Source organism: Daldinia vernicosa, assembly GCF_022497035.1.
Source record: "Daldinia vernicosa strain CBS 139.73 unplaced genomic scaffold F5Y00scaffold_39, whole genome shotgun sequence".
NCBI classification, from domain to species: Eukaryota; Fungi; Ascomycota; class Sordariomycetes; order Xylariales; family Hypoxylaceae; genus Daldinia; species Daldinia vernicosa.
Genome location: NW_025953955.1, coordinates 220045 through 245133, shown reverse-complemented (window position 1 = coordinate 245133; position 25089 = coordinate 220045). Strand labels below are relative to the sequence as shown.

The 25089-nt window shown below is 48.6% G+C and overlaps 5 protein-coding genes across 5 annotated transcripts; 4 read left to right on the top strand and 1 right to left on the bottom strand.

Moving 5' to 3' along the window:
• F5Y00DRAFT_129627 (nitrogen permease regulator of amino acid transport activity 3-domain-containing protein) lies at nt 1–2684 on the top strand. Its single transcript, XM_048004191.1, has 3 exons — nt 1–957; nt 1027–1423; nt 1513–2684. The coding sequence occupies exons 1-3, from the start codon at nt 129–131 to the stop codon at nt 2630–2632; spliced, it is 2346 nt and encodes a 781-aa protein (XP_047862850.1). The 5' UTR covers nt 1–128; the 3' UTR covers nt 2633–2684.
• A 1073-nt stretch (nt 2685–3757) lies between these two features.
• F5Y00DRAFT_254350 (uncharacterized protein) lies at nt 3758–5383 on the bottom strand (the record flags this gene model as incomplete). The annotated part of the gene is made up of 1 exon (XM_048010155.1): nt 3758–5383. One exon carries the CDS (start codon nt 5381–5383, stop codon nt 3758–3760), a length of 1626 nt encoding a protein of 541 aa, XP_047862849.1.
• Nucleotides 5384–11080: 5697 nt separating this feature from the next.
• F5Y00DRAFT_264132 (SFT2-domain-containing protein) lies at nt 11081–12252 on the top strand (the record flags this gene model as incomplete). Its single annotated transcript, XM_048011600.1, has 4 exons — nt 11081–11309; nt 11505–11625; nt 11894–12044; nt 12100–12252. 4 exons carry the CDS (start codon nt 11081–11083, stop codon nt 12250–12252), a joined length of 654 nt encoding a protein of 217 aa, XP_047862848.1.
• A 4033-nt stretch (nt 12253–16285) lies between these two features.
• F5Y00DRAFT_264131 (uncharacterized protein) lies at nt 16286–19024 on the top strand (the record flags this gene model as incomplete). Its single annotated transcript, XM_048011599.1, has 3 exons — nt 16286–17441; nt 17493–17644; nt 17711–19024. The coding sequence occupies 3 exons, from the start codon at nt 16286–16288 to the stop codon at nt 19022–19024; spliced, it is 2622 nt and encodes an 873-aa protein (XP_047862847.1).
• Nucleotides 19025–22194: 3170 nt separating this feature from the next.
• F5Y00DRAFT_129498 (acetate kinase) lies at nt 22195–24253 on the top strand. Its single transcript, XM_048004190.1, has one exon. The coding sequence runs from the start codon at nt 22603–22605 to the stop codon at nt 23848–23850; it is 1248 nt and encodes a 415-aa protein (XP_047862846.1). The 5' UTR covers nt 22195–22602; the 3' UTR covers nt 23851–24253.
• The last annotated feature ends 836 nt before the right edge of the window (nt 24254–25089 follow it).

The window sequence follows — 25089 nt, the reverse complement described above, 5'->3', positions numbered from 1 at the left end:
AGCTGAAATGGTCATGGTCTTCGGGAGACCGCAGCGTACATGCGTACATACCCTCGGGCTTGGGGAAATAACGATTGCATCTAAGACTTGTGTCGCCATCCGTGACACCAGGTCCAGAATTTGAGAACATGGCGTCCCCTATACTACCAAACACTTCCAACTTCTTGGGCGTGGCCTTAGTTGTCAACCGCTTACGCGATGGGCCGTTGTTTGTCTTCCACTATCCACCTCAAATCCAGGCGCCGTGTGCTTCGCCCTCTAGCGATAGTGCCCCCAGGGACGAGTTGGACGACGACGATGACCTGTTAAATCAGATGTCTCATCCCCCCTTTGAGGCGCCTTCTGGCTCGCTGCCCAAGTCGTTCGATTTACAGAACTGGAACCATGACGACCATCTAGAGACCGATAGTGGTTCCCAGATAGTGCCTTGGGAGCACGTAGCTGGTTATCCTACTAGGGATCTCGAGAGTCTCCTCACCCCTAACCGGGCTTTTCACAAGAAACTCTTTCATGTTTCCTTGGAGCAGCTTTGCTTCGCATCGTATCCTATATACGTCCCGGAAAATGGGATATGGCGAAAGAAGAAGAAGCAGCAGCCAAAGTATCAGCCACCCAAGTCTCCCGAGAATACAGAGGCGACAAGTAAATATAATGGCGAGTCATCTACTACCTTTGCGAGTGACGTGCCACAAATAGAAACCAGGGACATGGCTGATGAAGCCACTACTGGTAACCCACCGGATGAGGCTGACGAAAAAAAGAGCGGCATGACTATGTTTAATCTCGTCTTTATTTTGAACCCTAAAAAGCACGAGGCCAAGGAGTTGGCAGAGAACCTCTATCTTCACATCATCAAGAAGGTTAACAAGGCCTACAAGTACAGCCAGCAGAAGAGTGATTTTGTCTGGAAAGAATCGAAGCGGATCCTAGCTTTAAAGGATAAGGGGCGAGAATCAAGTATGTGCTCAAGAAACTCTCTATCGTATTATGTATATACGAATGGGTAAACTGACAAAGTACACGTAGGGACTAGGATGAGCACATTATGGAGAGAAATCCTAGAGGTATCCTCTCTAGCAGCATCTATGCAGGACGTATATGAAGCCGTCTCCCACAACAGGATCGCTGCCTTACAGCTAGATACAGCTGAAGGTGCTGTAACGCATTCGGTTCAGATCCCCGTGCCCTTCTACCTCCCTGATCTTCCACCCGACGACGAGGCCGGCTCTAAAGGCTTGTGGATCACTACCGCAAACACCTTCGTCGAGGAAGATAGTCTTAACGATCCCGCCTTCCTCGACAAGAACTTCGCGTTGCTTCTCATGAGCGATGAGAAAAAAATCATTGCGGAGCTCCAGGCCGACCCGGATGAGACGACAGCGGCGATGATCGAGTTCGTCCGGCTCTCAAAGCCGACAATGTCGTAAGTAATCATGGCTGGTGCCGTTTTTCTACGCTCCAAACCTTGGTTTAATCAATGCAGACAGACCTATTCACACTGATATTAAACAGATTCTACCAGATCGGTCAAGGCACGGCACTCTCTCCAGCTCAAGTGCGCAAATACGCACAACACTTCATATTCTGGCGACGGGCCATCGCAATCCCACCCCTACACGCGCGGGACATTTATATCCTATCCCCAAACAGCGACATGAGCCGGCTACCAAGAGCCAGTCAGACGTGGGCGCGTGTATTCCCCCTCGCACCCCCTCTCCCCGAGTTCCTCGCAGCTCTGTCAGCAGCGCCGCGCTCCTACAAGTTGTTCGCGCCTAGCAAGAACCATCGCCCAACCTACCTATCCATGCTGGCCTGGCTCATGCGCGGCGGTTGGGTTACCCAGCTGTGCACCTTTGCGTACGTCGTCGTCTGGCCCGAGATCCTATACGAAGTCGACTACGAGATCGAGGCCGAGGAACTTCTCCAAGAAGCCCGCGCCTCCATCGCAGCCGACACTTCCGCCGAGTCCTCCTCCCACGCATCTTCTTCGCCTCCCAACTCCTTATCCGACGACGCACACTCCCCTTCCCCCCCTCTCTCAACATCCACCGACGACCACGCCGGCAACATCAGCCCGACGGCGGTATCATCGCCACCGCCAGGCACTATTTCTATTTCAATGACATCCTCCACCGCAACAATAAAATCTCCAATGACGACTACGGCCGGCGAACAAGCCGCCGAGCAAGCCCGTCTCGACCGCCTAGCCACCCGCGCACACCTCGCCGCCGCCGAAAAAGCCGCCGCCCACGCCCGCCGTCCCCCGCCCCGACAGACGGACCACCCATCTACTAACGACGCCCCGTACCTCGCACATCTAACCCCATATATCATCGCCGACGCCGGCCGTGTCGGCGACCGGGATTCCCGGTACTTACTTGCCATTGCCCGGAGATTGCCGGAGAGGACCACACATTCTACCACCACCAGCAGCGGTCACAAAGGCAAAGAAGGGGTAGGGGCGGGCTCGTCCAATCTAAACCCTCGCGCCAAGTGGCCCGATTTCTGGAAATATTTCAACGGCCGCTACGCCCTGGAGCGCGTCGCCCTGCACGAAGACTTGAAGCGCCGCGACGCGTGGAACTTGCTTAATTCTATGAGCGAGTACCTGTTGTGCGTGAGACATTGGTAGTTTTACTGTATACCTAGGTACCTAACTATCTAAATCTCTACCCTTTGTACCTACCTACATACATGTCGTGTAATACCTACGTGTAGATAGATAGGTGGCGTAGTTATAGAGTGTCGGTAGGAACTTTACGTAATAGCCGGACGAAAGGGAACGGGGACGTCGTACGGCAGGCCGAAGAAAATGAAAGCCGGGTTTTACTACCTCGGGTCCTACCTACGTAATTTTCAGGGACAAGACATGTAGCTACCGGCTTGGATCGCATTCTAAATAACATGTAGTAGATTCGCCAATACAAGTTGAAAAGTTCACATGAAAGCAAATACATGGATGTCATCATGCAAGTAAACGTATTGGAATATTAGGATAGCCCGGGATATGTTAGCGGCGTATATATGACCTTTCAGCCTTCCGAATGTCTTCTCTCTCCAGATCGGGTTCCCGTTTCGAGGGTCGACGAATACACAAGTTAAACGATGCCGAGACCACGCCCTTGAACGGGTTGCAGCAGCTTACATGTGGGAACCCAAAGATGAAAAAATAAAAAATAAAAAATATTGAACTCCCCGATCAGCAATGTGACGATGCAAATGCGAAAAAAAAAGGAAAAAAAAATGAACGCAATCTCGGAAACATAGTCCCTCCCTCCCCTAACTCCGCAGCCCTCGAGGTATCATTGGAAGAAAAACCAGACCCAGCCCGCAGATGAATGATGCCCGGGGGGCATAGAAAAAAGAGACGAGACAATGTGAGACGACATGGGAAAGACATGTAAGAAACAAGCGAAAGAGCCCTCCATTGTTCCGGATGTCCCGGACACAAAACCTATGAAAATGATAGACCACCCCCGGCTGCTCCGAGCCGGTTTCCCACCGTCTCGTGGGGTATGTATGATAGAACGCCAGTCCATTCCACCCAAAACAGCCGCCATATGCAGTAGTGAATCCTTTCCTCGACTAAAATGCCTGGAATAATGGGGGAAAAAATGCCTGAAGACCCGAACTCAAATGTGATGATGACGATGATGCTCAATGACCAAACGAGTAAAAATCAAATGAGCAATCAAAGGCTTGGCCAACACCAGAAAATGCTGTGATGATGTAAGGGGTATGAAACGCCCAAAGATCACTAATCGTGTGAGAGGTCCATCCCGAATTCATCCTCTTCCTTAAAGTTAATCGACGCGGGACCGCTGTCGTCATCATCCGGGTCATTCCAGAACTGACCGGCGTCACCCATATCCGCCGCCAAGTCTACGCCATCCCGGCCGTCAGGGCTCACGGAAGTGGCGGCGATCGCACTGTCTGACCCGTTCAGGGAGTCCCCTCTGTAGTCGGTGTGCTGAGGCACTCGCAGACCCGACCCAGCAAAGCGAGAGTATGAAAAGGTATGCGGGCCGTTCTTGGCCATTGCTTCCATCAACTCTGTTTGCATTCGCTTCTCATCATCAGTAAGTCCAAGTGGAACATTGCCACCGAGTTCTACAATGGTGTTGATAAGCTCTTCTTGTTGCTGAAGCTTAAGGTGCAGCATCCACATCAAGTCTCTTGTCCAGCTGACCGCCCCGTTGAGAATATCCCCCTTATTGGGGCCCTTGTCCTTCTCTTCGAGAGGAAGGCCGGTGGTAATGTTGCCCACCCCGGTAGCTCGCTTTGCGCCTGGACCGGCCAATCCCGAAGTGGCCTGCGCTGGGTGAGAAATTCCGGTTAAGCTAGGAGACAATGGCGTGCCATTTTGTATGAGCTTTCTAATCTTCTCGTCTTCCAATCGATGCGTTGGGACAAGCTTGCTTAGATCTTGAATCCTCTCGTTGATATTGTCCCGGCGTCGTCGCTCAACAAGGTTATGTGATTCGCGACGTCGCTTCCTCTTCATCTCTTGTGACGAAACTGCGTTTGGTGGCGTATTTAATTTGGTAGGCATAGAAGTACCACCTTTAAGTAGCACATCTGCAATCTGTGGGTTTTGCATGCCGTGTTGCATGGGTGAGGAGAAACCCGATCCGGGGAAGGAGGAAAGGCTGTTGGGAGTGTGCATCCATTGGCCCGAAGGTGACTTCTCGTGATGGCCGTTGGTGGTTCGAATTGGCTGGGCGCCGAATCCTGATTGTTCCCGAGAGTTTACGGATAAGGTAGACATGGCACCAGTCTTAGGTGTAAGCGGGCTTCGGGTACTCGATGATTTGCGCTGCATATTGGAGAGCTGAGGGCGGGACTTGGCGTTTAGGTAATTAGGATCACCACCTTCGTTGTTCGGATCGGAACCGGCCAAAGGAGAGCCGGAATAGGATATGGGCGACTGAAGGGAATTTCCAAATGGTTGTTGATGTTGCTGCTGCATCTGATGGAATTGCGCCTGGTTGAAGCTATGGACGAACGGGCTCTGAATGGGATCGCCATCTGGCGTGTTGGAATAACCGTTCATGTGGTTTTGCTCCATGGGCAGGCCGTGGCTTCCTTGATGTGATGGATACATTCCATGCGAAAAACCCATGTTCATCTCGTTCATGCCACCGAAATCCTGGCCTTGATTGTGCATGCCGGGTTGGTTGGACATAGGATCCGTCGGGCTACCGAGGGTGTCGAGCAACTCGTCATCGCCGAAGAAATTGGAGGAATTGTTATTTCCATTGAAGTTGTTCGAGTATGAGGCTGCGTATGTTCCGGACATCGCTAGATCGTTCGGGTCGACACTCCCGTTGGCACCGCCAGCGTTCTGGCCGCCACCAAAATGGTTGAAGGCGTGTTGTGCCATTGCGTCCGGCGTCGGGTTGGATAAATATCAAAAAGGCTAAAAAAAGAAAACAACGACGATAGCGATAATAGTGTTGGTAGTTGATCAGTTATGTATAGCCCCTCAAGCTATTGTCGGACTATAGCGGTGGCCAAGTAGATGTGAGGCTGTCGTGCCCTGTCGAGTATGGTCGGCAATTGAGAGTCTGGTATAATTATTCTGTCAAGGACAGAGTCAGCCCCGCATCTACATATAGTTGGTGAGTGGGTAATGGAAGAAAGAAGGAAGTGAAGAGTAGTGGGAGTAGTGGGAGAGTAGTGGGATGTGTGTGGGGCAAGGAAGCATTAAGGTATACTATGGCTGTGGGTTGATACACTTGATACACCGAGGAAACTCAGCTAACAAGTACCTAACCTAACTAATATTAATAGAAGGCAGCCGCCAATGTCGTCGGGCGTTTATGTAACAGCAAGGATACAAAAAGAAATATCTTATCTACCTCGGGTAAAAGATGCACGAAGTCGTGTAAGAGTCTTTCTTAACGTTGGCCACAGATTACGTAGCCATGCAGATAAATAACGGACAACGTTGCGCGAATGTGTCGCCTAGATAAAATATCTTGTGGGATCCGAGCTATATAGATGGGGGTGCGGGTGTGGGACGTGAAATAGCGTTGAGGAATATCTATTGCATCTTTGGTTAGAGTAAACTAAGTCGAGTTGAATCAGGAAAATTGCGCATAGGTATATTCTTTTTTTTTCTTTTCGCATTCCTTTTTTCTTGCTTTTGTCCCTTGTCCTGTTGATTCGGACGCGAGTTGTCCGAGATGCGGAGAGAAATGAATGAATACTTTAAGTAGAGATATACGTACAGGTTACTGAATGCGCATGGCCAACAATGGGTGTTGGGGTGGCTTATTGGTCAGCTTGAGTAAGCGCTTGACTTTGTGGGAAAGAATAAGAAGAGAAAAAAGAAAAAAAAAAAGAAGTAAAGTTTGGCTTCCTCGGGGATAGGTAGCGAAGAGATATTTTGCGCCTCGTCGGATCTGAAAGGCGGTATCGCTATAATCCCTACACCAGTAAGATGTGAAAGACGACCGAGGCAATGCCGGTAGCCCTCGATGACGGCGATTCTGACCTCAGAAGGGTGGTGAGCTGCAGGGTACGGAAGGTAACACCTAAGTAGCGTACGAAGAGGTTAAAAATGACGAGACTTGTCAGACCGTAAGCACGGAGGTGACGCCGGGATTAGTCGGCTCTTATTAAGGGTGGCCAGTTGCACGAGAGGTGATGAATCGTATATCAGATCAAAATACCAGTCCGAAGCGCAAAGCGACTGACTAGTAGACCGTACAGATCAAAGAATAGGTAGAGGGAAACTCGGCTAGATGTGTGGGAAAGGTAGGGGTTGGGAATGTTCCTCCTATATGTGTAAGAGGAGGAGGACACTAGGATTCTTAGGAATTGAGGCGGTAAAGGCCGAAGGTACAAATGTGTGTTCAAGTCCTTGAACAAGAGGGAAGATGTAGGTAGCCTAGCCTGGGTTGGGTGAACTCGGTTGGCGAGAATGGTAAGGTTATTGGCTTATTAGTAGCAAAGAGTTCGTTGGTAGGGCAATTTAGGTTGTCAGCTCTCTCTCTCTCTCTCTCTTCCGTCTACATATGTACTTCCAGATGAAGCGGGCGTAGCTGGTAGCTGATAGCTGTGGGCGAAGCTTGGAGGCCGAGAAGCGCCGGGGTTAAAGTCCTATACGAGGAGGAATTGCTGATAGGTGCTGATAGGTTCGACTAGACGAGGGTGGCCGCACAGAATTGTTTGTAGTACAGATGGATTTAATAGATCGTGGACCTACAAATCCAGTTGCCTAACTGATAATTGGGAAAATGCGAGCTAGGAGGAATCGTGCGGTGAGTTTTTGGAACTTGCAGGAGGCGGAGGCGGTCTCCAGTGAGAGCGAGTTGCAAGTAGCTGCGCGATCTGATGTTGGACAAAGGTGGGAAAGAACTTGGGATAGCGCAAGGTGAAGAATGAACAGGGTAAGACAAGCCAATGCAAGCGCACCGTTTATGTGCCTTCCCTGTTACTCTCGGGCGATTGATTGGTTGCCTATAAAGGCTTAGAGACCCTTGAGAGAACACCTGGTAACGTTTGGGTAACTTTTAGGTGTGTATTATGTAGGGGGGTTGCGCAGTGGTGCTGCAACTTCCTAGGAAGTTGCTAGGGGTGGTGTAGGGTGTCTGGGTGTAAGATAGTTGTCGATGTTAGCGAGTGATAGTGCTAAACCCTAGCGTGTGCCCTTAACCAGTTACTAACCAGTTACGTATGAAGGCACATGCAACTTGGTCAACTTGGTGACTCCGGCTTCCGATCGACTATACCGAAGAACCCAAAAGGCCCAAACTTAACCACCTTTCCCGAACGAGGGTCAAGTGTCGTATAGTTGAGGAGAGCAACCGGCAGAGTGAGATGGTGTCTTGTCGGAGCTTTTGTACCGTTCCAAGATATCCTTTAGATACTACCGACCAGATCTCCGGCCTTCCGGTCTGCCCTTGCTGCTGTACTAATCGTTCCGTATTACTGAGTGTGTATTTCTGCGATCCGGACGAAGAAGTCGAGATAGTCCAGTATAAACAGGCAATATCGTCCATGTAAACCAAGCGTTGTCGGAATTTGTCGTGTATTTATCTGGCCAGGTTCCGCGGGGTGTCTGCCGAATCCCTGATCAGATCTCCTGCAAGGTCGATCGCTTTTGTGTCGATACCGTGGGTAATTTCGAATAGTCCTACTAGAGGAAGAACCCAAGATAATATAGCCTTAGGTCGTCCAACTTTCGCTGCTTTCTTGCTTGCTGTTTCTATTATCCTCTCGATAGTTGAGAGAGTGTTGTTGTTTCTGGATAGATGTCTTTCAGCTTACACCCGGGAGTAATCCACTGCATATAATATTCTTAACCTCTTCTGTTGGTAGGAAGGCGTTCCATAAATTAGTCGCGTCAGCCCTATTGATTGATTGCAATCGTCGAGATGACAGAAACATTCGTTTAATTGGGTTATGAGCGTGGGGTGCATAGCTTTTATATTCAAAATATCTACGTACGTCTAAAAATACCCCCCGGCGAGATGACAAACCCCCAAACCACATCTCATTTTACCTTATTCTATCCAAACAGGTTATTCATGCGTCTGATGACTTGGTATAACTTGGAATCGCCCCGTTTGAACTGATAATGGTGTGTAGGAGGGCAGCGGGAAGGAGGTGTCTCTCCCAACTCTCACCGGACTCATACGAAGTTGCTTCACTCCATCTTAGACCGCGAACCGCGCAACTGAGCTTTATCTTATCGCCAGGATACTGTACTCCCTGTTCGCGAAAGACAAAAGGGGAAGGGTGGGCGGCACTTAGACTCGTGACCCGGCCGAAGTCAGCCAACCCACCCACCTAGGTGAGACACGGTGCCCCCTTTATTTTGGCTCAAGGATAGAACGAGGATATATCGGAAAGTGTGGTCGAAGACATGGGATTTTGGGAAATCCAGACGGCAGAACCTTGGACGTTGTCAGCATGATCCCTATTGTGAGTCACAGTCACTGAGGCCATGTCTTGAACCAGTTAGTAGGCTGACCGAAGACTGCGAGATCTGGCTCTTTGCGTAAGGCACCCGCTTTAGAAACTCGTTTAGGAACTCGCGTTTAAGTGTCTTTCTATTTTACATCTGATGGCGGGGTGCAGGCATTTTTGCAAACGGCAAACGGTACTTCCTATCTAAGCTTAATGCTTCTTTGCTCTATACTCAGCTTAGCTTCCAGTCTATTATAAATCTCCCGCGCAGGGGGTAGTCATGCGAGCCGCGTGGTGTGTAGACGGAGCTATATTTGCTTATGACAGAAGAAAGGATAGCTTTGAAGCTTTGAATATTTTAGAATCCTGCGCGGCAGCAGCGTTTCCGGAATATCTTCATGTTAATACGAAGACTATGAGGTCATGGCAGTTGGTAGGATAGACTCTAGAGTGTCTCTGCATATACAACGTAGTATGATCTGTTGACGATGGAGGGGTAGATCTTGGAACATACATGCTCTATAGAATGGCAGCAGGTTAATGTGAAGGGATGCTATGGTAGGTGGAGTATGGGGAGTAAGTCTTGGCCTCTGCCGGCCGACGACCGCTCCGATGTAACTTAAGGCTGCAGGTTCCCAAATGTCGCCGGCCTCTTCCCCATGCTGCCCATGACGATCCGCGGCTTCTGCATCGGTGCATCCCCAGCATTGACAGTGGGAGCCAATCAATTTCGTAGCGCATCCAGCACCGTGGGCGGTCATTAATAAAGTTTGGATAGCGTCCGTTCGGCACGGTGCGTGATTGGCAATCCCACCTGCCTAACAACAACGGGACCTAGCTGATGCTTCAAGTGGACGGATAAGGCTTGTCTTGAGAAACAAAACACTAAACATAGTTGCTATAAACATACCGACCTTTGAAAACATAACCAAATTTAACAAAATAAATTTGAGAAGGTTAGTTAGGTGAGACTTGAGTCTATACCAGCAAGCATTACTCCCAGGTTAATAATTTACAATCTGCGCAACCGCGCTCTCCGCTGCTCCAAGAAGTTGACCAGTCTTGCAACCACCAGGAAAAAAAAAGCACATCCCAAGTTTAGATGACTGAAGTGCTTCCCACCAATAGGATGTGTCGCTTCTAACACACCTTAACGATAAGCAAGGTAGGTAGACTTCTGTATGTATATGTATATGTATATAGTATATAATATAGATATGGTACCTATACGCAAGCGCGTGTAACTGTCGAATCTACGCGATCATCAGAACTTGCGTATAAATTATATCAACATCGTACCATGTCGACAACTCGGAATATCTGCCTGATAGGGGGGCATTGCATACGTCCACCTGCGGAGTAGACGGATGCTTAGATTTACGAGGGGTGGGAAGCAGATTAGCGAGTTCAATGCGTTAACAAGCCACGTATTGAACTCGCAAATATCTACATATGTAGGCTACAATAGATTAGGTAGGTATTCGCAAACTACGTGTTTATGTCCACTTTTTAAACTAGATTAGGAATTGTTGTGGTATAACGACTAGGATACTATTCTAAAGACATCTGAGTATAGCAACACCTTTACTTCTATAAAAGCAAGAATCAATTTATACTAAACATCTGTGTATGTACCGGGTATGCAAACGTACAGTATCTTGAGACAAGGTATATGTAGGACAAGGTTGAGCGGGTCCCACTTTAGCGGGATCATTTTGAAGCCACATGCAGATTAGGGAACCAATGACGTACATCCGAATGTCATGCTAGCGGTCCCACTCGCACAGACCACCAACCGTATTTGTGCTTGTGTGGCTCATGGCTCTGGCTGATGCATTTTATCTCCACCACACTTCGTTTTTAGTGCTTCTTAAACGCGACATCAACTAGACGCATAGACGCATCGACGCATCTCATCTCCCATCAACCCACAGCCTCCTCCCTTAGCACCATCCAGCTCCAACGCGAGAGGAGAGGGGTCATTTGACGCATAGTAACATCCACTACGAAGTAGCATCTCCCGCACGATCCCGCTCCGTATATCTCCAGACCATACGACACACACATACCTACCGAGACCGAAATCGCCCTCCCTTGCGATCCCGGAACCCGATACTATCGAGTCGACTTAACGTCCAACGAGTGAGAGATATTATATACGATGGCGTCTGCATCCTTTAGAGAATCCATGAACTCTTTAGGGTGGTCGCGCCGTGAACCAGACCGAGAATTTACTGCGAATACGTCACAGCGGTCCGGACTCCTATCATCGATAAAGTCGTTCAATCCCTTTGGAGACCGCGGATATGTACAACTACCCACCACGGAGGGCGCTGGCGCTCCATTACCAGCTAGCAACCGTCGCGAAGAGGAGGAAGGATGGTTTGTCCGTAAGTCGTCCTCGTCCTTTATTTTAATCCTATAGTTTCCCCTGCAGCGGACCTTTAAGCGGACCTTTAATGGTTGACACCACGTGTGTCTTCCGCGCGGGCGCGCATCTTGTCTCACCTTCGCACATGGACGTGACGGCCCACCGTAGTAGCTATTCCTCAAGGCTAACTTGAAATCTTGATTCTTCTACCTAGTGAGCCGGTGGGACCGGATGTTAATATTCGGTGCCTGTAACCTGGCTGCCTTCATCTGCTTTCTGCTCTGCTTCGTTCTGTGGCCGGTCTTCGTGACCAAGCCTAGCAAATTCGTCATATTGTAAGGCCAAGACTCTCCTAACTTCTCACTTTCTGCTACCCCTGCTATTTTGTCCTCGTGGTCAAAGATAGCACCCATAAGACTCTAGATAAGATGAAGATCTCTGCAAGCAGCCGCTGCTGCATATGTATCAATCTTGCATAACCACACGGGTGATCAGCCCGGTAGATCCAACCTTCTTTCCATGACATTTTCTGCGCCTTGTTCAGGTTCGACGCAGACGGCATACAACTTGAGGATAACGTGCTAACATTGTCTTGTCTCCTAGATGGACCTTTGGCTCCATATTATTTCTCTGCTCCTTCGCAGCTATGATGGGCCCTATGGCGTACTTTCAACATCTAGCATCTGGACCGCGCTTGCCCTTCACGGCAGCCTACTTCGGATCCATCGCACTAACTATCTACTTCTCCATGGGTGTAAGTCGTTGATCACTTACTCTAAGGCAAGATCGAGGCAGCTAACCTAGTACAGCTTCATAATGGTCTCCTTACTTTAATAGCTGCGGTCATCCAGATTGTATGCCTTCTCTGGTACCTTGTCAGTTACTTTCCGATGGGCTCAAGTGGTCTTCGACTAGCTACCAGCTTTGGGGCGCGGAGGGCGGCTACATGGATGACTGGCTAGATTCCATTTATTGTATATTATTGTGCTTGGCTTGTATTGCGATTAGAAATCTATTAGGCTCACTTACAGGGTACCACGATTGGAATTCATCTGGCATGAAAAAACAATTAGAAGGTTAATAGGGGCGAAGGTAAAGCGTTAGCATTGCCTCTATCCCTTCGTGTTGATTTGTGCTTTGAAGTCTTAAACTCTGTATTCATAAGTGATTGATTGTTGATAGATAGGTATGTGCAAGACAATAAATCAATTATCCTACCAAATACAAACAGGGCCTAACTATAGGGAAAATCTATAGTTCACTAACTTGCAAAGTCGTAATCAACAAATCCGCCTAGAATGGTCTATGAAGCTTTAGGTAATCTAGAGCTCAACCCGACGTAAATAGGGCGCATTGTATTACTTACCTAACGCATCTATTATAGATGTTGAACTTGAACATGCTCAAAGGGCACCATTGGAAAGGCCTGGCTGATCGTTTGGGAGAACCGATTGGGGTTTAGCATACCTTGGCCAAGCTCCTCGGAGCCTGCACCCCGTTTTGCCTAGAGATAATATATGCTTTGGGAAACCCCGATCTTAAAGATCGTTCGCAAATACCTAGGTAGGTTAGCAAGCATGAAGTCGAAAAAGAGCCGGACCGGTACAAAAAGAAAATTCCGTAGCGGCGGGAGACATGTTTCAAGACTCGGATAAGACACAGATTTACCTTCAATAATACTCACTCGCAACAATATATAGTTGTCTAACTTATTACTCACATGTCACTAAAACAAATTCCGGGTGATGTATTACGACTCCAAGAAAAACCTTCAAGGTGGGCGGAAGAAGCGGAGCGAGTCCAGGGACGAGGTAAGTACATATACAATAAAAGATATACAGTGGATGATCGAATGGAGAAAGCGGAGCAGCATGATGGCCGTTGTGGTTGGTTCTCAGTGTGACTATGACTTTAGGAGATAGTCGCGGTACTACGTAGATATACGCGGTGAGGGGATCTAGAATCCAGCATGGACGTCGCGTAGCGATATCGAATAGAGTTTACCGGAATGTAAGAGTACATTGCAATTCACATGTTTTATTGTTCTAAAAATGGAATTTCTATTTACGCGGGGCAGAATGAGGGATGTTTGGCCAGAGCAGAAAGAAAAGACAATGTGGTTATTAAATTAAAGATTTCATCAAACCCTCCCCCTTCTCCCCCACGTGGAGAGAGATCAATAATAAATGAGTCATTTAAGAATAGAAGACCTTCAAGTTAAGATAATAGAAAGTTCCAAATCAGGTCCGCTCGGCCTACGAGGGATACATACGGGACAGACGGAAGACATTAAAGAAGAAGGGATCCGGTTGGCGTACCCCTCTTCAGCCTAACCAGAAGCTTCTTGACATGGAATAATACACTACGCATGTCTACTCAGACATACATGTCTTATTTGGGTAAGTGTCTATCAGTCTTGCTCATAGAAAGTGGTAAGCAAATCGTGTATGATGGGTGAAGTCGTCGCAATCCGAACAGGCAGCCAAATGTAATTTTAATTAAGTGTAACTCTATTCCGTAGAACGCGTAGATAGAGGAAGAGAAAAAAAAGAAAAGAAAAGAAAAATACGTATACTCTACTTTGGGTACCTAAGCTATGGTGATAGCTATGGTCTGGTCACCGGCTTGCTATGGCTAACTGTGCCCCTCACTTATAAGCCACGGTTGATTATTTTTTATTATTTCAGAAGCTGTCACTACCTACCTAGTAGTGATAACAGAGCTAGCTTTTATACGTTGAGTTTATCATCTGATTAGGTATATAGACCGGTCAAGCTATCACTACCTGTATGAGCATGTAAGGTAGGTATTTATAAATGCGACGCAGCACAAGACAGCACATTTGTATTCCCTTGGTCTCGATCTTGCTTGTCTTCGAAGTCTGAAGATTCTTACACCACCACCCACCTCATAGATAATGGGTCTGCCGCGAACTATGCAGCCCACGTACGCGCCCACGAATTATTTTTGATAATGTGGGTTATTTAGTGTCTCTAAGCGTCATGCTTTATTTCTTAGTCGGACATTCGCTTGCAGGTATTACCTCAGGTTTTACCCCCAAAGCTATGTCCATGGAACATAGAAGATGCTATGTTCGTGCCGAGCAAGAGCCGTGAAATAACACATACATGTATGTAACCTCGATTGTTTCCGCCTAGACCTCTAGGTTACCTAACTAGATAACCACCTACCTAGGTTAGGTACTTACCCTACCGCGTGTATTGGATTGGATATCCAACTTCAAGTCGTGACTACCTTAATAGGTATGTACCTACATATCTACATGCTACAAATCAGGCACCTGCCATACATTGCCCCTGGCTCCCCCGAGGTAGAAATTCAGGTAGTGCCACTGCGGTTATTATAATAGATGGAAATAGGTTAAAAATGAGGAAGAAAATACCTAGGTACCTAATGCTCTAGGGAGGTAACACAATGTACCTAACATAAAAACGGACATGCAAAAAGGTTAAATAAATTTACAGGCATACACATTTACATACTGTATGAGCTACTAATGTGGAGGGTTGTGCCTGTACAATACGGAGCAAGCACCATCCATCAGTAGCTGCGAGTTTCCAACTAAATGACCAAGGCGTACCTTTTTGAGGTAGGTAACAAAATCCAAAATTCAACCCGTACAACCACCGGCTACCCGATCTTAGCTAGAATTTTTTTTTTTTTCCTTAGGTCGTTTATTAGGAAGAAGAGGGAAATTTTTATTTTTTTCCATTGCACACAAAATAAACCCATTTACACACACCCGTACTCTTACAACATTGCAAACACACACTTCCTCATTTATTACCCTGCAATTTGTTAAAACCCTACTTCTCAACCCTGCTTACAGTTACTCTTGAGAAAAAGGAAGACAATCCACTTCCAAGAAGCAGCACAGGCTTCACTTCGCTTCCGCGAATTTGTAAATCCTGCTTCTACAAGGTACCTTACTCTTTGTCTTTCCCTTACATTTGCATTTAGCATTCACTCTCACTCTATTCTCTTCCATCATCACCAACTCAAGTACGTCTACACCTGTCTACACCTACTCACTCCTACTGCTACTGCTACTGGTACCACAACAAACCTGTCCCGCACCCTCAACGTACGCAAACTGTGGGCAACCATTACGGTCCGAACCGCTTCTCTATTTCGCCTATCCAAGATCAACGTCCAGTTACTAACACAAACTAGGACGAAATCCATGGGATTTCTAGCTTAAGCAGGTTGAATTTGGTCAGGCCACATCGGGTTCGGTTCCCAAACTAAAATCCGCTGCAGCCCCAAGCACAGCACAGTCATTTTTCGGATAACTGTCACATTTTCTCTCATTAATTTTTTTTCCCCTCTTCAATCCTCCCAAACCTGAACGCCACCACTTCGTTGGTCACCCACGTAACTAGCGAACGGTTATTTTAGAAGTTGCAGTTTCTTCTACCTAACCCCCAAACCCCCTCTTCGATATCACACATACTCATTTTTACTTCTTCCCCTGTTCTCCGTCGAATTACACCTGGGAGGTTTGTTGATCGTACCCCGCATTCACTTTCGAAAATCGATAAACCGATTACGATTGGACAATTTTTATAAGAAGTAAAAAAAATTTCTTCTTGCCGGTACTCCATCCTCTCACCCATCGCCAGTTTCGCGAATATATTCGACACGAAATCTTACTATTGGTGTGACAGATTTTTCACATTACCAACTTTCTATCTACTACCGCGCTGATTGATTTATCCGCGAGCTTCGACTCGAGTTCCATTTACCCTTGGAAGCTTGATCAACCTGAATCTATACTTGCGGAGGGCCACCCTTGGTTGGTGAGGTGCTTTCAGGGCTGGTTGAGCGCCCGGCGTGTCGGTGGACGTGGGTAGATTATTTACCCCTCGTCTATTTAAGGTACGCGACAGACCAGTAGCTTGCCGCTACCCTGTTGCATAACCAGATCAGCTGCAGGATTTGCATACGAATATCGTCAGGTCGAGTCCCAGCGCTATGTCCAATTCGGCAGCATTTTCGTACGCGCAGGCCGCTAAAGGCCAACCTACTACAATGCAGTCCACTACTACGTCCCAGTCGAGTTCGGAGAGTCAAGCACCGTCAACGACGAGCATACAGAGTCGCGATGTCGTCCCTACGCCTAGCACGCGGGCCCCCTCCGTCGCAATCTCGACAACTTCGAATGAATTAGATGGCTCGCAAAACACTGGGAGTTCTTCTGTTAAAGCCGAATCTGTTAGCTTAAATAGCACCGATTCAGATATCACCTCCACCAGCGATAAAGCGGCGGAGCTATCTAGCTTACCGAGCCAGGGCGCCGAGAAAGTACTGGGTGAAGTTGTACCCCAAAGCGCCGGGAGGCGAGGACGTGGTCAGACCCTTACCTCGCAGACGACGGATGGTGGAGATGGTAAGAGAGGCCGAAAGGGCAAGAAGAGCAGAGCAACCGAAAAGGAGTCTGGTCAAGATCAGGACCAAGAGAAGAAGGAGAATCTACCTCCTAAGCTAGAGCTTTCTGAAGCGCCGGTGCCAGCAGTTAACGTATGGACACAGAGGCAGGAAGCCAGGGCTGCAAAGATCAAGACTACCCCCCCAACAGCTACACAACCACGTAGTTCCAGCAGCGCGACAGCAAACCAACCTGACGGACTGTCCAATGCAACAACGCAGGACCAGAAGCAGAAGTTACCCCAGAATGAGAGTGTCGAAGTAAACGCGGCTCACAGTAGGCCGTCGTCAGGTAATGTAAAGCCTAAGAAGGAATTCGATCAATTCCGAAGCAATGGCAATCAAGCCCCCCGGGGTAGGGCGGCGCCAAGGGGCGCTAGGCTGAACAACGGCGAAGATAGAGCCACCTTTGAGACTCTAAGCCCGGCCGCAAATAACACTTCGTCCTGGCCAACGCCTGAAACAGCAGCAAGCGGACTGAAGACTCAAGTTCAGACTGGAAAGTCCGAGAAAGAGCAGAAGGATGATTCTGGCCCGAGCAAGCCTCGGAGCAAGAAGGAATGGCAACCTATAGAGTTTGTACCTAGTGTGTCATTCAACACGCCTATACCTTCGAGAGGAGGCTCGCGGGGTGGTCGTGGTGGTCTTAGGGGTGGACGAGACGCTGCGGCAAGAGGCAATCACGCTGCTACCGCCTCACTTGGTAATTTACCAGGCTTTTCTACAGTCCGCCGACCCGCTAACTATTTTCCAGATCGAACTCAATACAATGGCACGGCCACGGGAGCGGCTACGAATACAGCATCGGCGTCTAAGCGTGGATCTGTTGATATGCCCACGGCCCGCGACAGCCGGAAGGCGCAGGCACAAGCAGCCTCGGGGAAGACCTCGGGAGAAGCACAATCCGTAAGTAAAAAACTTGTCTCAGCCGATTAGGGAAGCCGTTCAAGCATGTATTAATCTTGACTGCAGATTGGCTCAAAGGCGGATGCGTCAAAGCAAAACTCGCCTGATCCTGCAATTAATGGATCTGGGAGCCAACATGCCCCTGCTCGTGTTGCGAGCTCGAACCAACGAGCTGATGAGACACAGAAGTCGTCACAGCCCGTAAGAGATGGAGTTAAGGATTCCAACTTCCAGGGCCAGATTCCTGTGGGCCGTAATGAGCGCGTGAGAGGTGGCGGCCGCGGCCGCGGAGGTCATTCCGCCGTGAACGGAGCTGGCCATTCGCAATCTCAGTTTAACCAGGGCCCTAACGGATACAACTACTCGAGCAATGGAAATGTACGTCAACCTAGCCATCTATACACTAACGGCTATGTGCAAATGCCCTACGGAGGAGCATATCCTGCCCAGGCAACCGGTAGCCAACACCGCAGTCGGCCCAGCTCCGGGAGCAATCGCGCACAGCATGCTAGACACCCATCCTCGAGAGCCTCGTCTTACCCAGCAATCGGCATGCCGTACGAACCCCCGGCGTATCCTCACGGCAACGGTCCGTACAATGGATACGCAGACCCCAATCACCTATTAAGTGGAGTATTATCACAAGTCGAGTACTACTTCTCTATCGACAACCTCTGCAAGGATACGTACCTTCGAAAGTGCATGGATTCTCAAGGATTTGTACCCTTGGGCGTTATAGCTTCCTTCAAGCGAATGCAAGAAATAGCCGATTATCAGATCATTCGCATAGCCTGTGACACATCTCCCCATATCGAGTTTATCGTAACGGAAGACGGGCAAGACAAGGTACGACGCCGCGAGAACTGGGAGCAGTGGGTCTTGGAGATAGGAACGCGATTCCCGAACGCCCAGAATGACGGACCAACGAGTTACCGTCCTTTCAACAGCCAGATGTTGTATTGGCCCCAGATGATGCCATATGGGGGCGAGGCGCCTCCCATGTTCTCACCGACTAATGCGGATGCTCATTTCGCACCTTACCTCTATGGAAATGGCGTGGCCTCCCCAACGAGCAACGGGATCAATGGCCATGCTCGTCCCTCGGATTCCCAACTTTCTGCGACAGTCCCAGAGTTCTCCCCAATCGGTAATCCCACAACGGGCACAGCGAGCCAGCAAGACGAGGCCCTGCCGACCTCCTCTAGCAATGGCCTAGTGTCAGACAACGCTGACCAAAAGGCCGCAACTTTGCCTTTTGGTGAACAAGTCGCTTCTGTCTCCAATGGCTCTCACAGCCCTGGAAGAGAAGAACAGGCTAGCACAAGTGACCAAACGATCACAAATGGCACCAGTGCTAGTCACGAAACCGAGACATACTAAACCAGTCCGAAGGACTGGCTATGAAAATGATCCATGAAGCTTAGATACCTAGGCCATATTACGTTCTTAAGACAGGTGTCTACCTTACTCGATTCTAGCGTTATGATGAATCACCAAATGATGAAGTTTATGCGGCGCTTCGACATCTTACGGGTCTTGTACAAGATTGCCAGCCTATGGACTGGTAAATCATGTTTCTTGACCTGGACCATTTGAATTTTTTATTGTCCTTCTGGTTTCGGCTCCGGCTTATGGAGCCAAAACGGCGGCATTCCACGATTTCGGTGGAATTTCTTGGTGCGGTTAGCAGACGGATGCCCATTTACCAATGATGATCGATTACTTTCGATGAAACCTCCTGGATACGTCTGAATAAGATGCGCTGTGAGTCCTACCAATTCATGGACTTATAGCCAATGGACTTACCACGTTGGCGATTGCGAACGATTAGTATGCAACACATGATGGATGCGATGCCCGACTCCCGGGAAGCTCTTGCACCTCCCAAATGGAAGGATTACGAAGACATATATCTTTGTGGCCTACTGATGTAGGTTATCACACAAACGAGAAGAGATGGATTCCACCTCGTTGATAACAATTCGAGCCAACCATCTCGGTCACAGTAAACTTGACATCGCAATTACTTTTTTTTTCTCTTACGTTTGTTTACTACAAAACAACCTACCTGCCACGAATAATAGTGGCCTTTGCATCGGGGGATTATCACAAGCCTGTCCTCTTGATGGCACAGAATACGGATTCCACTAAGAAGCAAATCTAGGTGGTGATTGTGATCAATGCGACTCTTTTAGTCCTTCCTTCGCCTTCGGTCACTCGTCTCTGCGGATTCGTTGGCCCTTAGATACCTCTGCGCTCGCGGAGGTTAGCATCTCGCTGCTAGACAAAAGTATTGAGCACTGAATTTTTTTCTTTTTCTTCCTTCTTTTCTCGCAATTGCATTCGCGGCGTGGATTGTTCGCATAAGGGGAAGGCCTCACGGAAAGGGGAACTTTTGCAAATAGACTTCGACGTCATAAAAGGAGAAACAAAAGGGTCTTTATCTCTTGTTATGCGGTTTATATTATGTATGAGTAGGAAAGTACAAAACAAAAACAAAACGCAACGGAACTTCGAGATATCTGAGTGCTGTATTTAGGTGCTCCGAAACATCTTGCTCCCGCGTCAATTCCATCGTCTATCGCCATTTATATCGCCTCCTCATGCTATTTCGTCATCGCTAGGTACTTAAAGGATATCTAGAGAGCTATGACGGAGATAAACTTTACCCTGAAGGAACTATACTAATCCTCAGGAATCTCGACTCTGTGAGCACAGTATATATTCTATTTTCTTTTCTTCTTCGCGGATGGTTGGTCTGTGTCTGTTTCTATCTATATATGTGGATTGGCGGAGAACACCGCCTTGCTACCACTGCTTTGTTGTTTATTGCTCGAGATTAACTGTATATATATTGCACTTCGCCCGTACATACCAAACAAGATTATTATATATACCTACCTGTATACCTATTCTACGCTCCCCTTGCGCTAGGATACCAGGGGGCTCGGTGATGGCGAGAAGCTGCCTTGCTACTTTTACTATAGTCTAAAAGGCGTATATGACGAAATAGGTATGTTATACGTAATATAGATAGGGGCAAGTATCTAAAAGGGGGTAAAACCCGAAGTATCAAATGCTTAATGCAGTTGTGGAATATATTAAGACGTAGTTAATAGCCTATATACCAACATATAACCATGTGAGACTTCACTGATGTGTGGTCTTGATTGGAGATTCTGTATGTGAATAGTTTAATCGCGGTCCTGTCTTTGCTTCGTGGCATAGGGTCCGTGGACTTCTTCCCATAAGGTTTACTATCCCGTACCTATACCGTCGATGGTTTGAGGTATGTTACAGGGTTATCATCTGGGCGCCGTTGATATTGAACTACACCCTGTTGTAGCTGACCACCCAAGGCACATGCACCCAAAATTCCCCATCACCCCCAGACGGAGAACCTGTTCCAATGCCCCCTTGTTACCTAGCTTCCATCTGTCATCTTCTAGTGTAGACACCTAAGAAACCAACAGCTGCCTCGTTGTTTTAGTTGCTGCCTCAAGCATTACTCATCACAGACTCAAACCTAGCCAACCCGACGATATTTGGTATATATTTGGCCGATTCAGCGTAAGTGTATTCTGTAACTACTCAAGTCTCGGAAGAAGTTTACGTTTGCTGGATTTCGTCATCGTGAAGGCTTTAAACTAAATCGAATAAGATATAGTTAACTAATACGTCTAAACAAGCCGGACTATGAGTCACTTACATAGTTGGCGACAGCGGGTCAATGCGTATAGGCACCTGGAAGTACAAGTTCCTTGTGGGCTCTAGCGGTGGTTCCCAAAAATGTAGTATAGATATGTCATGACCGGGCTGAAAGGAAGAGCACAACTGCGACGTTTCCGGTGCCTTGATTTTCGTAGGCTACCCAGGTATATATCATAGCCCGGTGGGTTATCAAATGGTAGCCCCGTAGGAGTGCACCGCACCCCGTGGTTGGATGCCTGTGCTTCTAAGCCTTCTCGTCTTGAGTTACCTGGAGTAAGTTAAGCTTGGTGTATGTTCATATCATTATACACAGAGGAGCCCGCCTGAGAGGTAAGGGGGACACCTATCGTAATACACCAAAGGAAATATCCTCTTATATAGGTGGGATTGCTTCAGCCATTTCTTTCTTCATAATGGTGCTTGGGCTTGGTGACTTACAGAAGTATATCATCGTATTTATACCACGCCGTTAGCTCTCCTCATACGCTAGCCATATACACAAATGTCAAACTCCCATTACTCACTTTGAGTTCTTATAAAACTGTTAAAAAATAAGGCTTCCTTCAATGTTGTCTCCGGCTAGTAACCATCATATTAAAATATAATAACACAAATCCGGTTATATACTAATATATTGTTTCCATACCCTAATGGGCAACCCGTATTAATCGCCGATGCCACCCGGCCCGAAAGGATTACCAAATCCACCTTCTATCAAGTCTCCTAGTCACAAAAGAAAGAAGCTAGAAATCAATGATACGATGTGCATCTTACCAGAAATCTATGTTACGGACTGAATATCCTATACCGGCCCAACTAACAACAATCCTAGGACAGAAAAATATGTAGGAACTCGATAGCATCCGGCCGCCCCACGCAATCGGTCCTGTAAGTGTAAGTCATAAGCATCGGACTGCGGCGCTGCGACCGTCCGAAGAGAGGCTAATGCGTGGCTGGAGCCGGCAAAGTCAGGCCATATGTAGACGTCATGGGACGATCATGCCATGCAAGGTATATGCACATGTTGTATACAGCCAAGGAGCGTCGTAGCGGGGACTGCTACTACTTCGTGCATAGATTAAGTAGAAGGCGACAGCAACAACTGAAAATATATAAAAAAGAGGACCATCGTAACGACGCCTTACCAACGAGGTTGCAACCGTTACAATTACTTCCCTTACTTACATCGGTACTCTACTTATACCCGCCAATTGGATACTTACCCCAGGGAAAAAAGAGGAGAAATTATGACCAAGGTCATCCTCTCCATCAACGCGGGGTCGAGCTCCGTCAAGATCTCCGTGTACACGGCTAAGCACCGCGAGCCCCCGAAGCAGCTTGCCGAAGCCCAGATTGACGGGTTGACGGCGCCACCAGCGCAGCTCACGTACTCGCGAGGCGATGTAAAGGTTCTTGACCACAGAGATGTAAAAGAGAATGTCGGAAACCAAGATGACGCTTTCAGAATCCTGCTGGATACCTTCACCGGGGACCAGGAACTGCCCGAATTATCTGCCAAGGGGGACATCTCGGTTGCCTGCCACCGGGTAGTCCACGGAGGCGACTACAAAACTTCCAAGGTTATCACGCAAGAGACTTACCACCACTTAGAGCGGCTAACAGACCTGGCACCGCTTCACAATGCCAACTCGCTGCGCATCATCAAGTCGTGCATGGACGAACTGCCCAGTGCCCTCAATGTTGCCTGCTTCGACTCGCAGTTCCACTCGACGCTACCCGCGCACGTCTGCACCTATCCGATCGACCAGGAGATCGCCAAGAACAACCAGCTGCGCAAATACGGCTTCCACGGCATCAGCTACTCCTTCATCACTCACTCCGTCGCCAAGTACCTCGGCAAGGACCCGGCGGACCTCAACATAATCGCCCTGCACCTGGGTAGCGGCGCCAGCGCGTGCGCCATCAAGGGCGGCCGCAGCTGGGACACGAGCATGGGCTTAACGCCGTTGGCGGGGCTCCCGGGAGCGACGCGCAGCGGCAGCGTGGACCCGAGCCTGGTGTTTCACTACGCAAGCGACGTGGGTAAACTATCGCCGTCGTCGACCAAAGACCTGCACATCTCGGTGGCCGAGGAGATTCTCAACAAACAGAGCGGGTGGAAAGCCCTGACAGGCACCACCAACTTCGGCAAGATCGCCACCTCGGACCGGCCCGAGTGCCGACTGGCCTTCGACCTGTTCGCGGACCGCGTGAGCGCTTTCGTCGGCTCATACTACGTGTCCCTAGCCGGCAAAGTGGATGCTCTGGTCTTCGCGGGCGGTATCGGCGAGAAGAGCGATAAGCTGCGCGCGGCCGTCGTAGGGCAGGCCGCGTGCCTTGGTTTCGGGATCGACCCTGCACTCAACGCGGCTAACATCTCGAATATCGTGCAGGACGTAGGCGCCAAGAACGCTAGGCACCGCACGCTAGTATGCCGCACAGACGAGCAGTACGAGATGGCAAGGGAGTGCGCCCACAACGACGAGCTGTGGTGAGACACGTGATAGCTACCTGCTATCTATTTTCATATAGAGACATTACATGCATTGCATATTAGGGAGCCGTACGGGGAAGGGTTTTGGGAACAATCTGGGGTAATGTAATATGGGAAATATCATGTCAACTTGGAGGGAAGGGGTATATACTATCCAACTATAGAAATGATCGATGCATCTTCCTGCTGTTTTCTTTCACCTTGCCGTTGACCTGCGACGATCATAGCACGAAACAACACCCTGTTCTCCATCCGCCTCGCAATCCGAGCCCGAGCGCGTTTTAGGGTCCGCCCACGTAGTCAGCAACCGGGACGGGGGTGTGGGGCAAGGGTCAGAACACGAGCGAGTGAGACGAGGCGGGATGGTGAAGCTATTCCAGCGAGCGCGACGAATAATTTGCTCAAATCTCGGGATCGCCCGCAAGTCCACTTCCCAAGAAAGAAAGAAAAAATAAAAATAATTATTCCCGCCTAAATAAAGAATTAAAACCGATGATCGACAGGCACGGGGGATGGGGGACCCCCGCCTGTCAGCACCGACGATCGTTCGTTAGCAGATCGTTGGGAAAAGTGACTTGTGACGAAACGACGAGCAGTGGAGAGTTTTCGGGTCCCTACATACATACCTAGTCCACACTACATACAACCGGAACTAAAACTAAAATTACCGCCTGTATGGGGTGTCCTCTGGTGATTGGATCAGGAGACGTTAGAAGGATTTTTCTTTTAAAGTGAGGTTTCCAAGGCAAGGCCAGGCCAGGAATTGGACGGGGACTAATAAAAAACAATTGGCTAGATGGGGAAAAGAGGCAGGCAGGTACATACGTAGGGTCTAGGGTAAGGCCCGGGGGCATTGGGTGATGACGTACTGATGCAAGATGACGTCGATCGAGGGGAAAAAGGGGGGGAAGGGGTCCCCGGGAGCGTAATAATAGTGCGCTTCCCACTTCCCAAGAGCGGCCCCCCTTTGCGGACGACGCTACTCCGTAACCTACCCTTTCTTCGCTTGCTCGCCTACCGTTACATACTTCAACCACACGCGTGCCTTGGAGGTGGTTACTAAATTAGCTAGGATGCTTGACGCTACTGTATGTAATAGTCTCGTTCGAGAACACCTCTCTACGTATAATATGTAGGTATATCTATCTATCTATCTATCTATCCATCTATATATTACACCACTTCCACGGGACGGCTAAACGGTCACTTGGGCTGGCTCAACGGCCGCCCCGTCGAAATG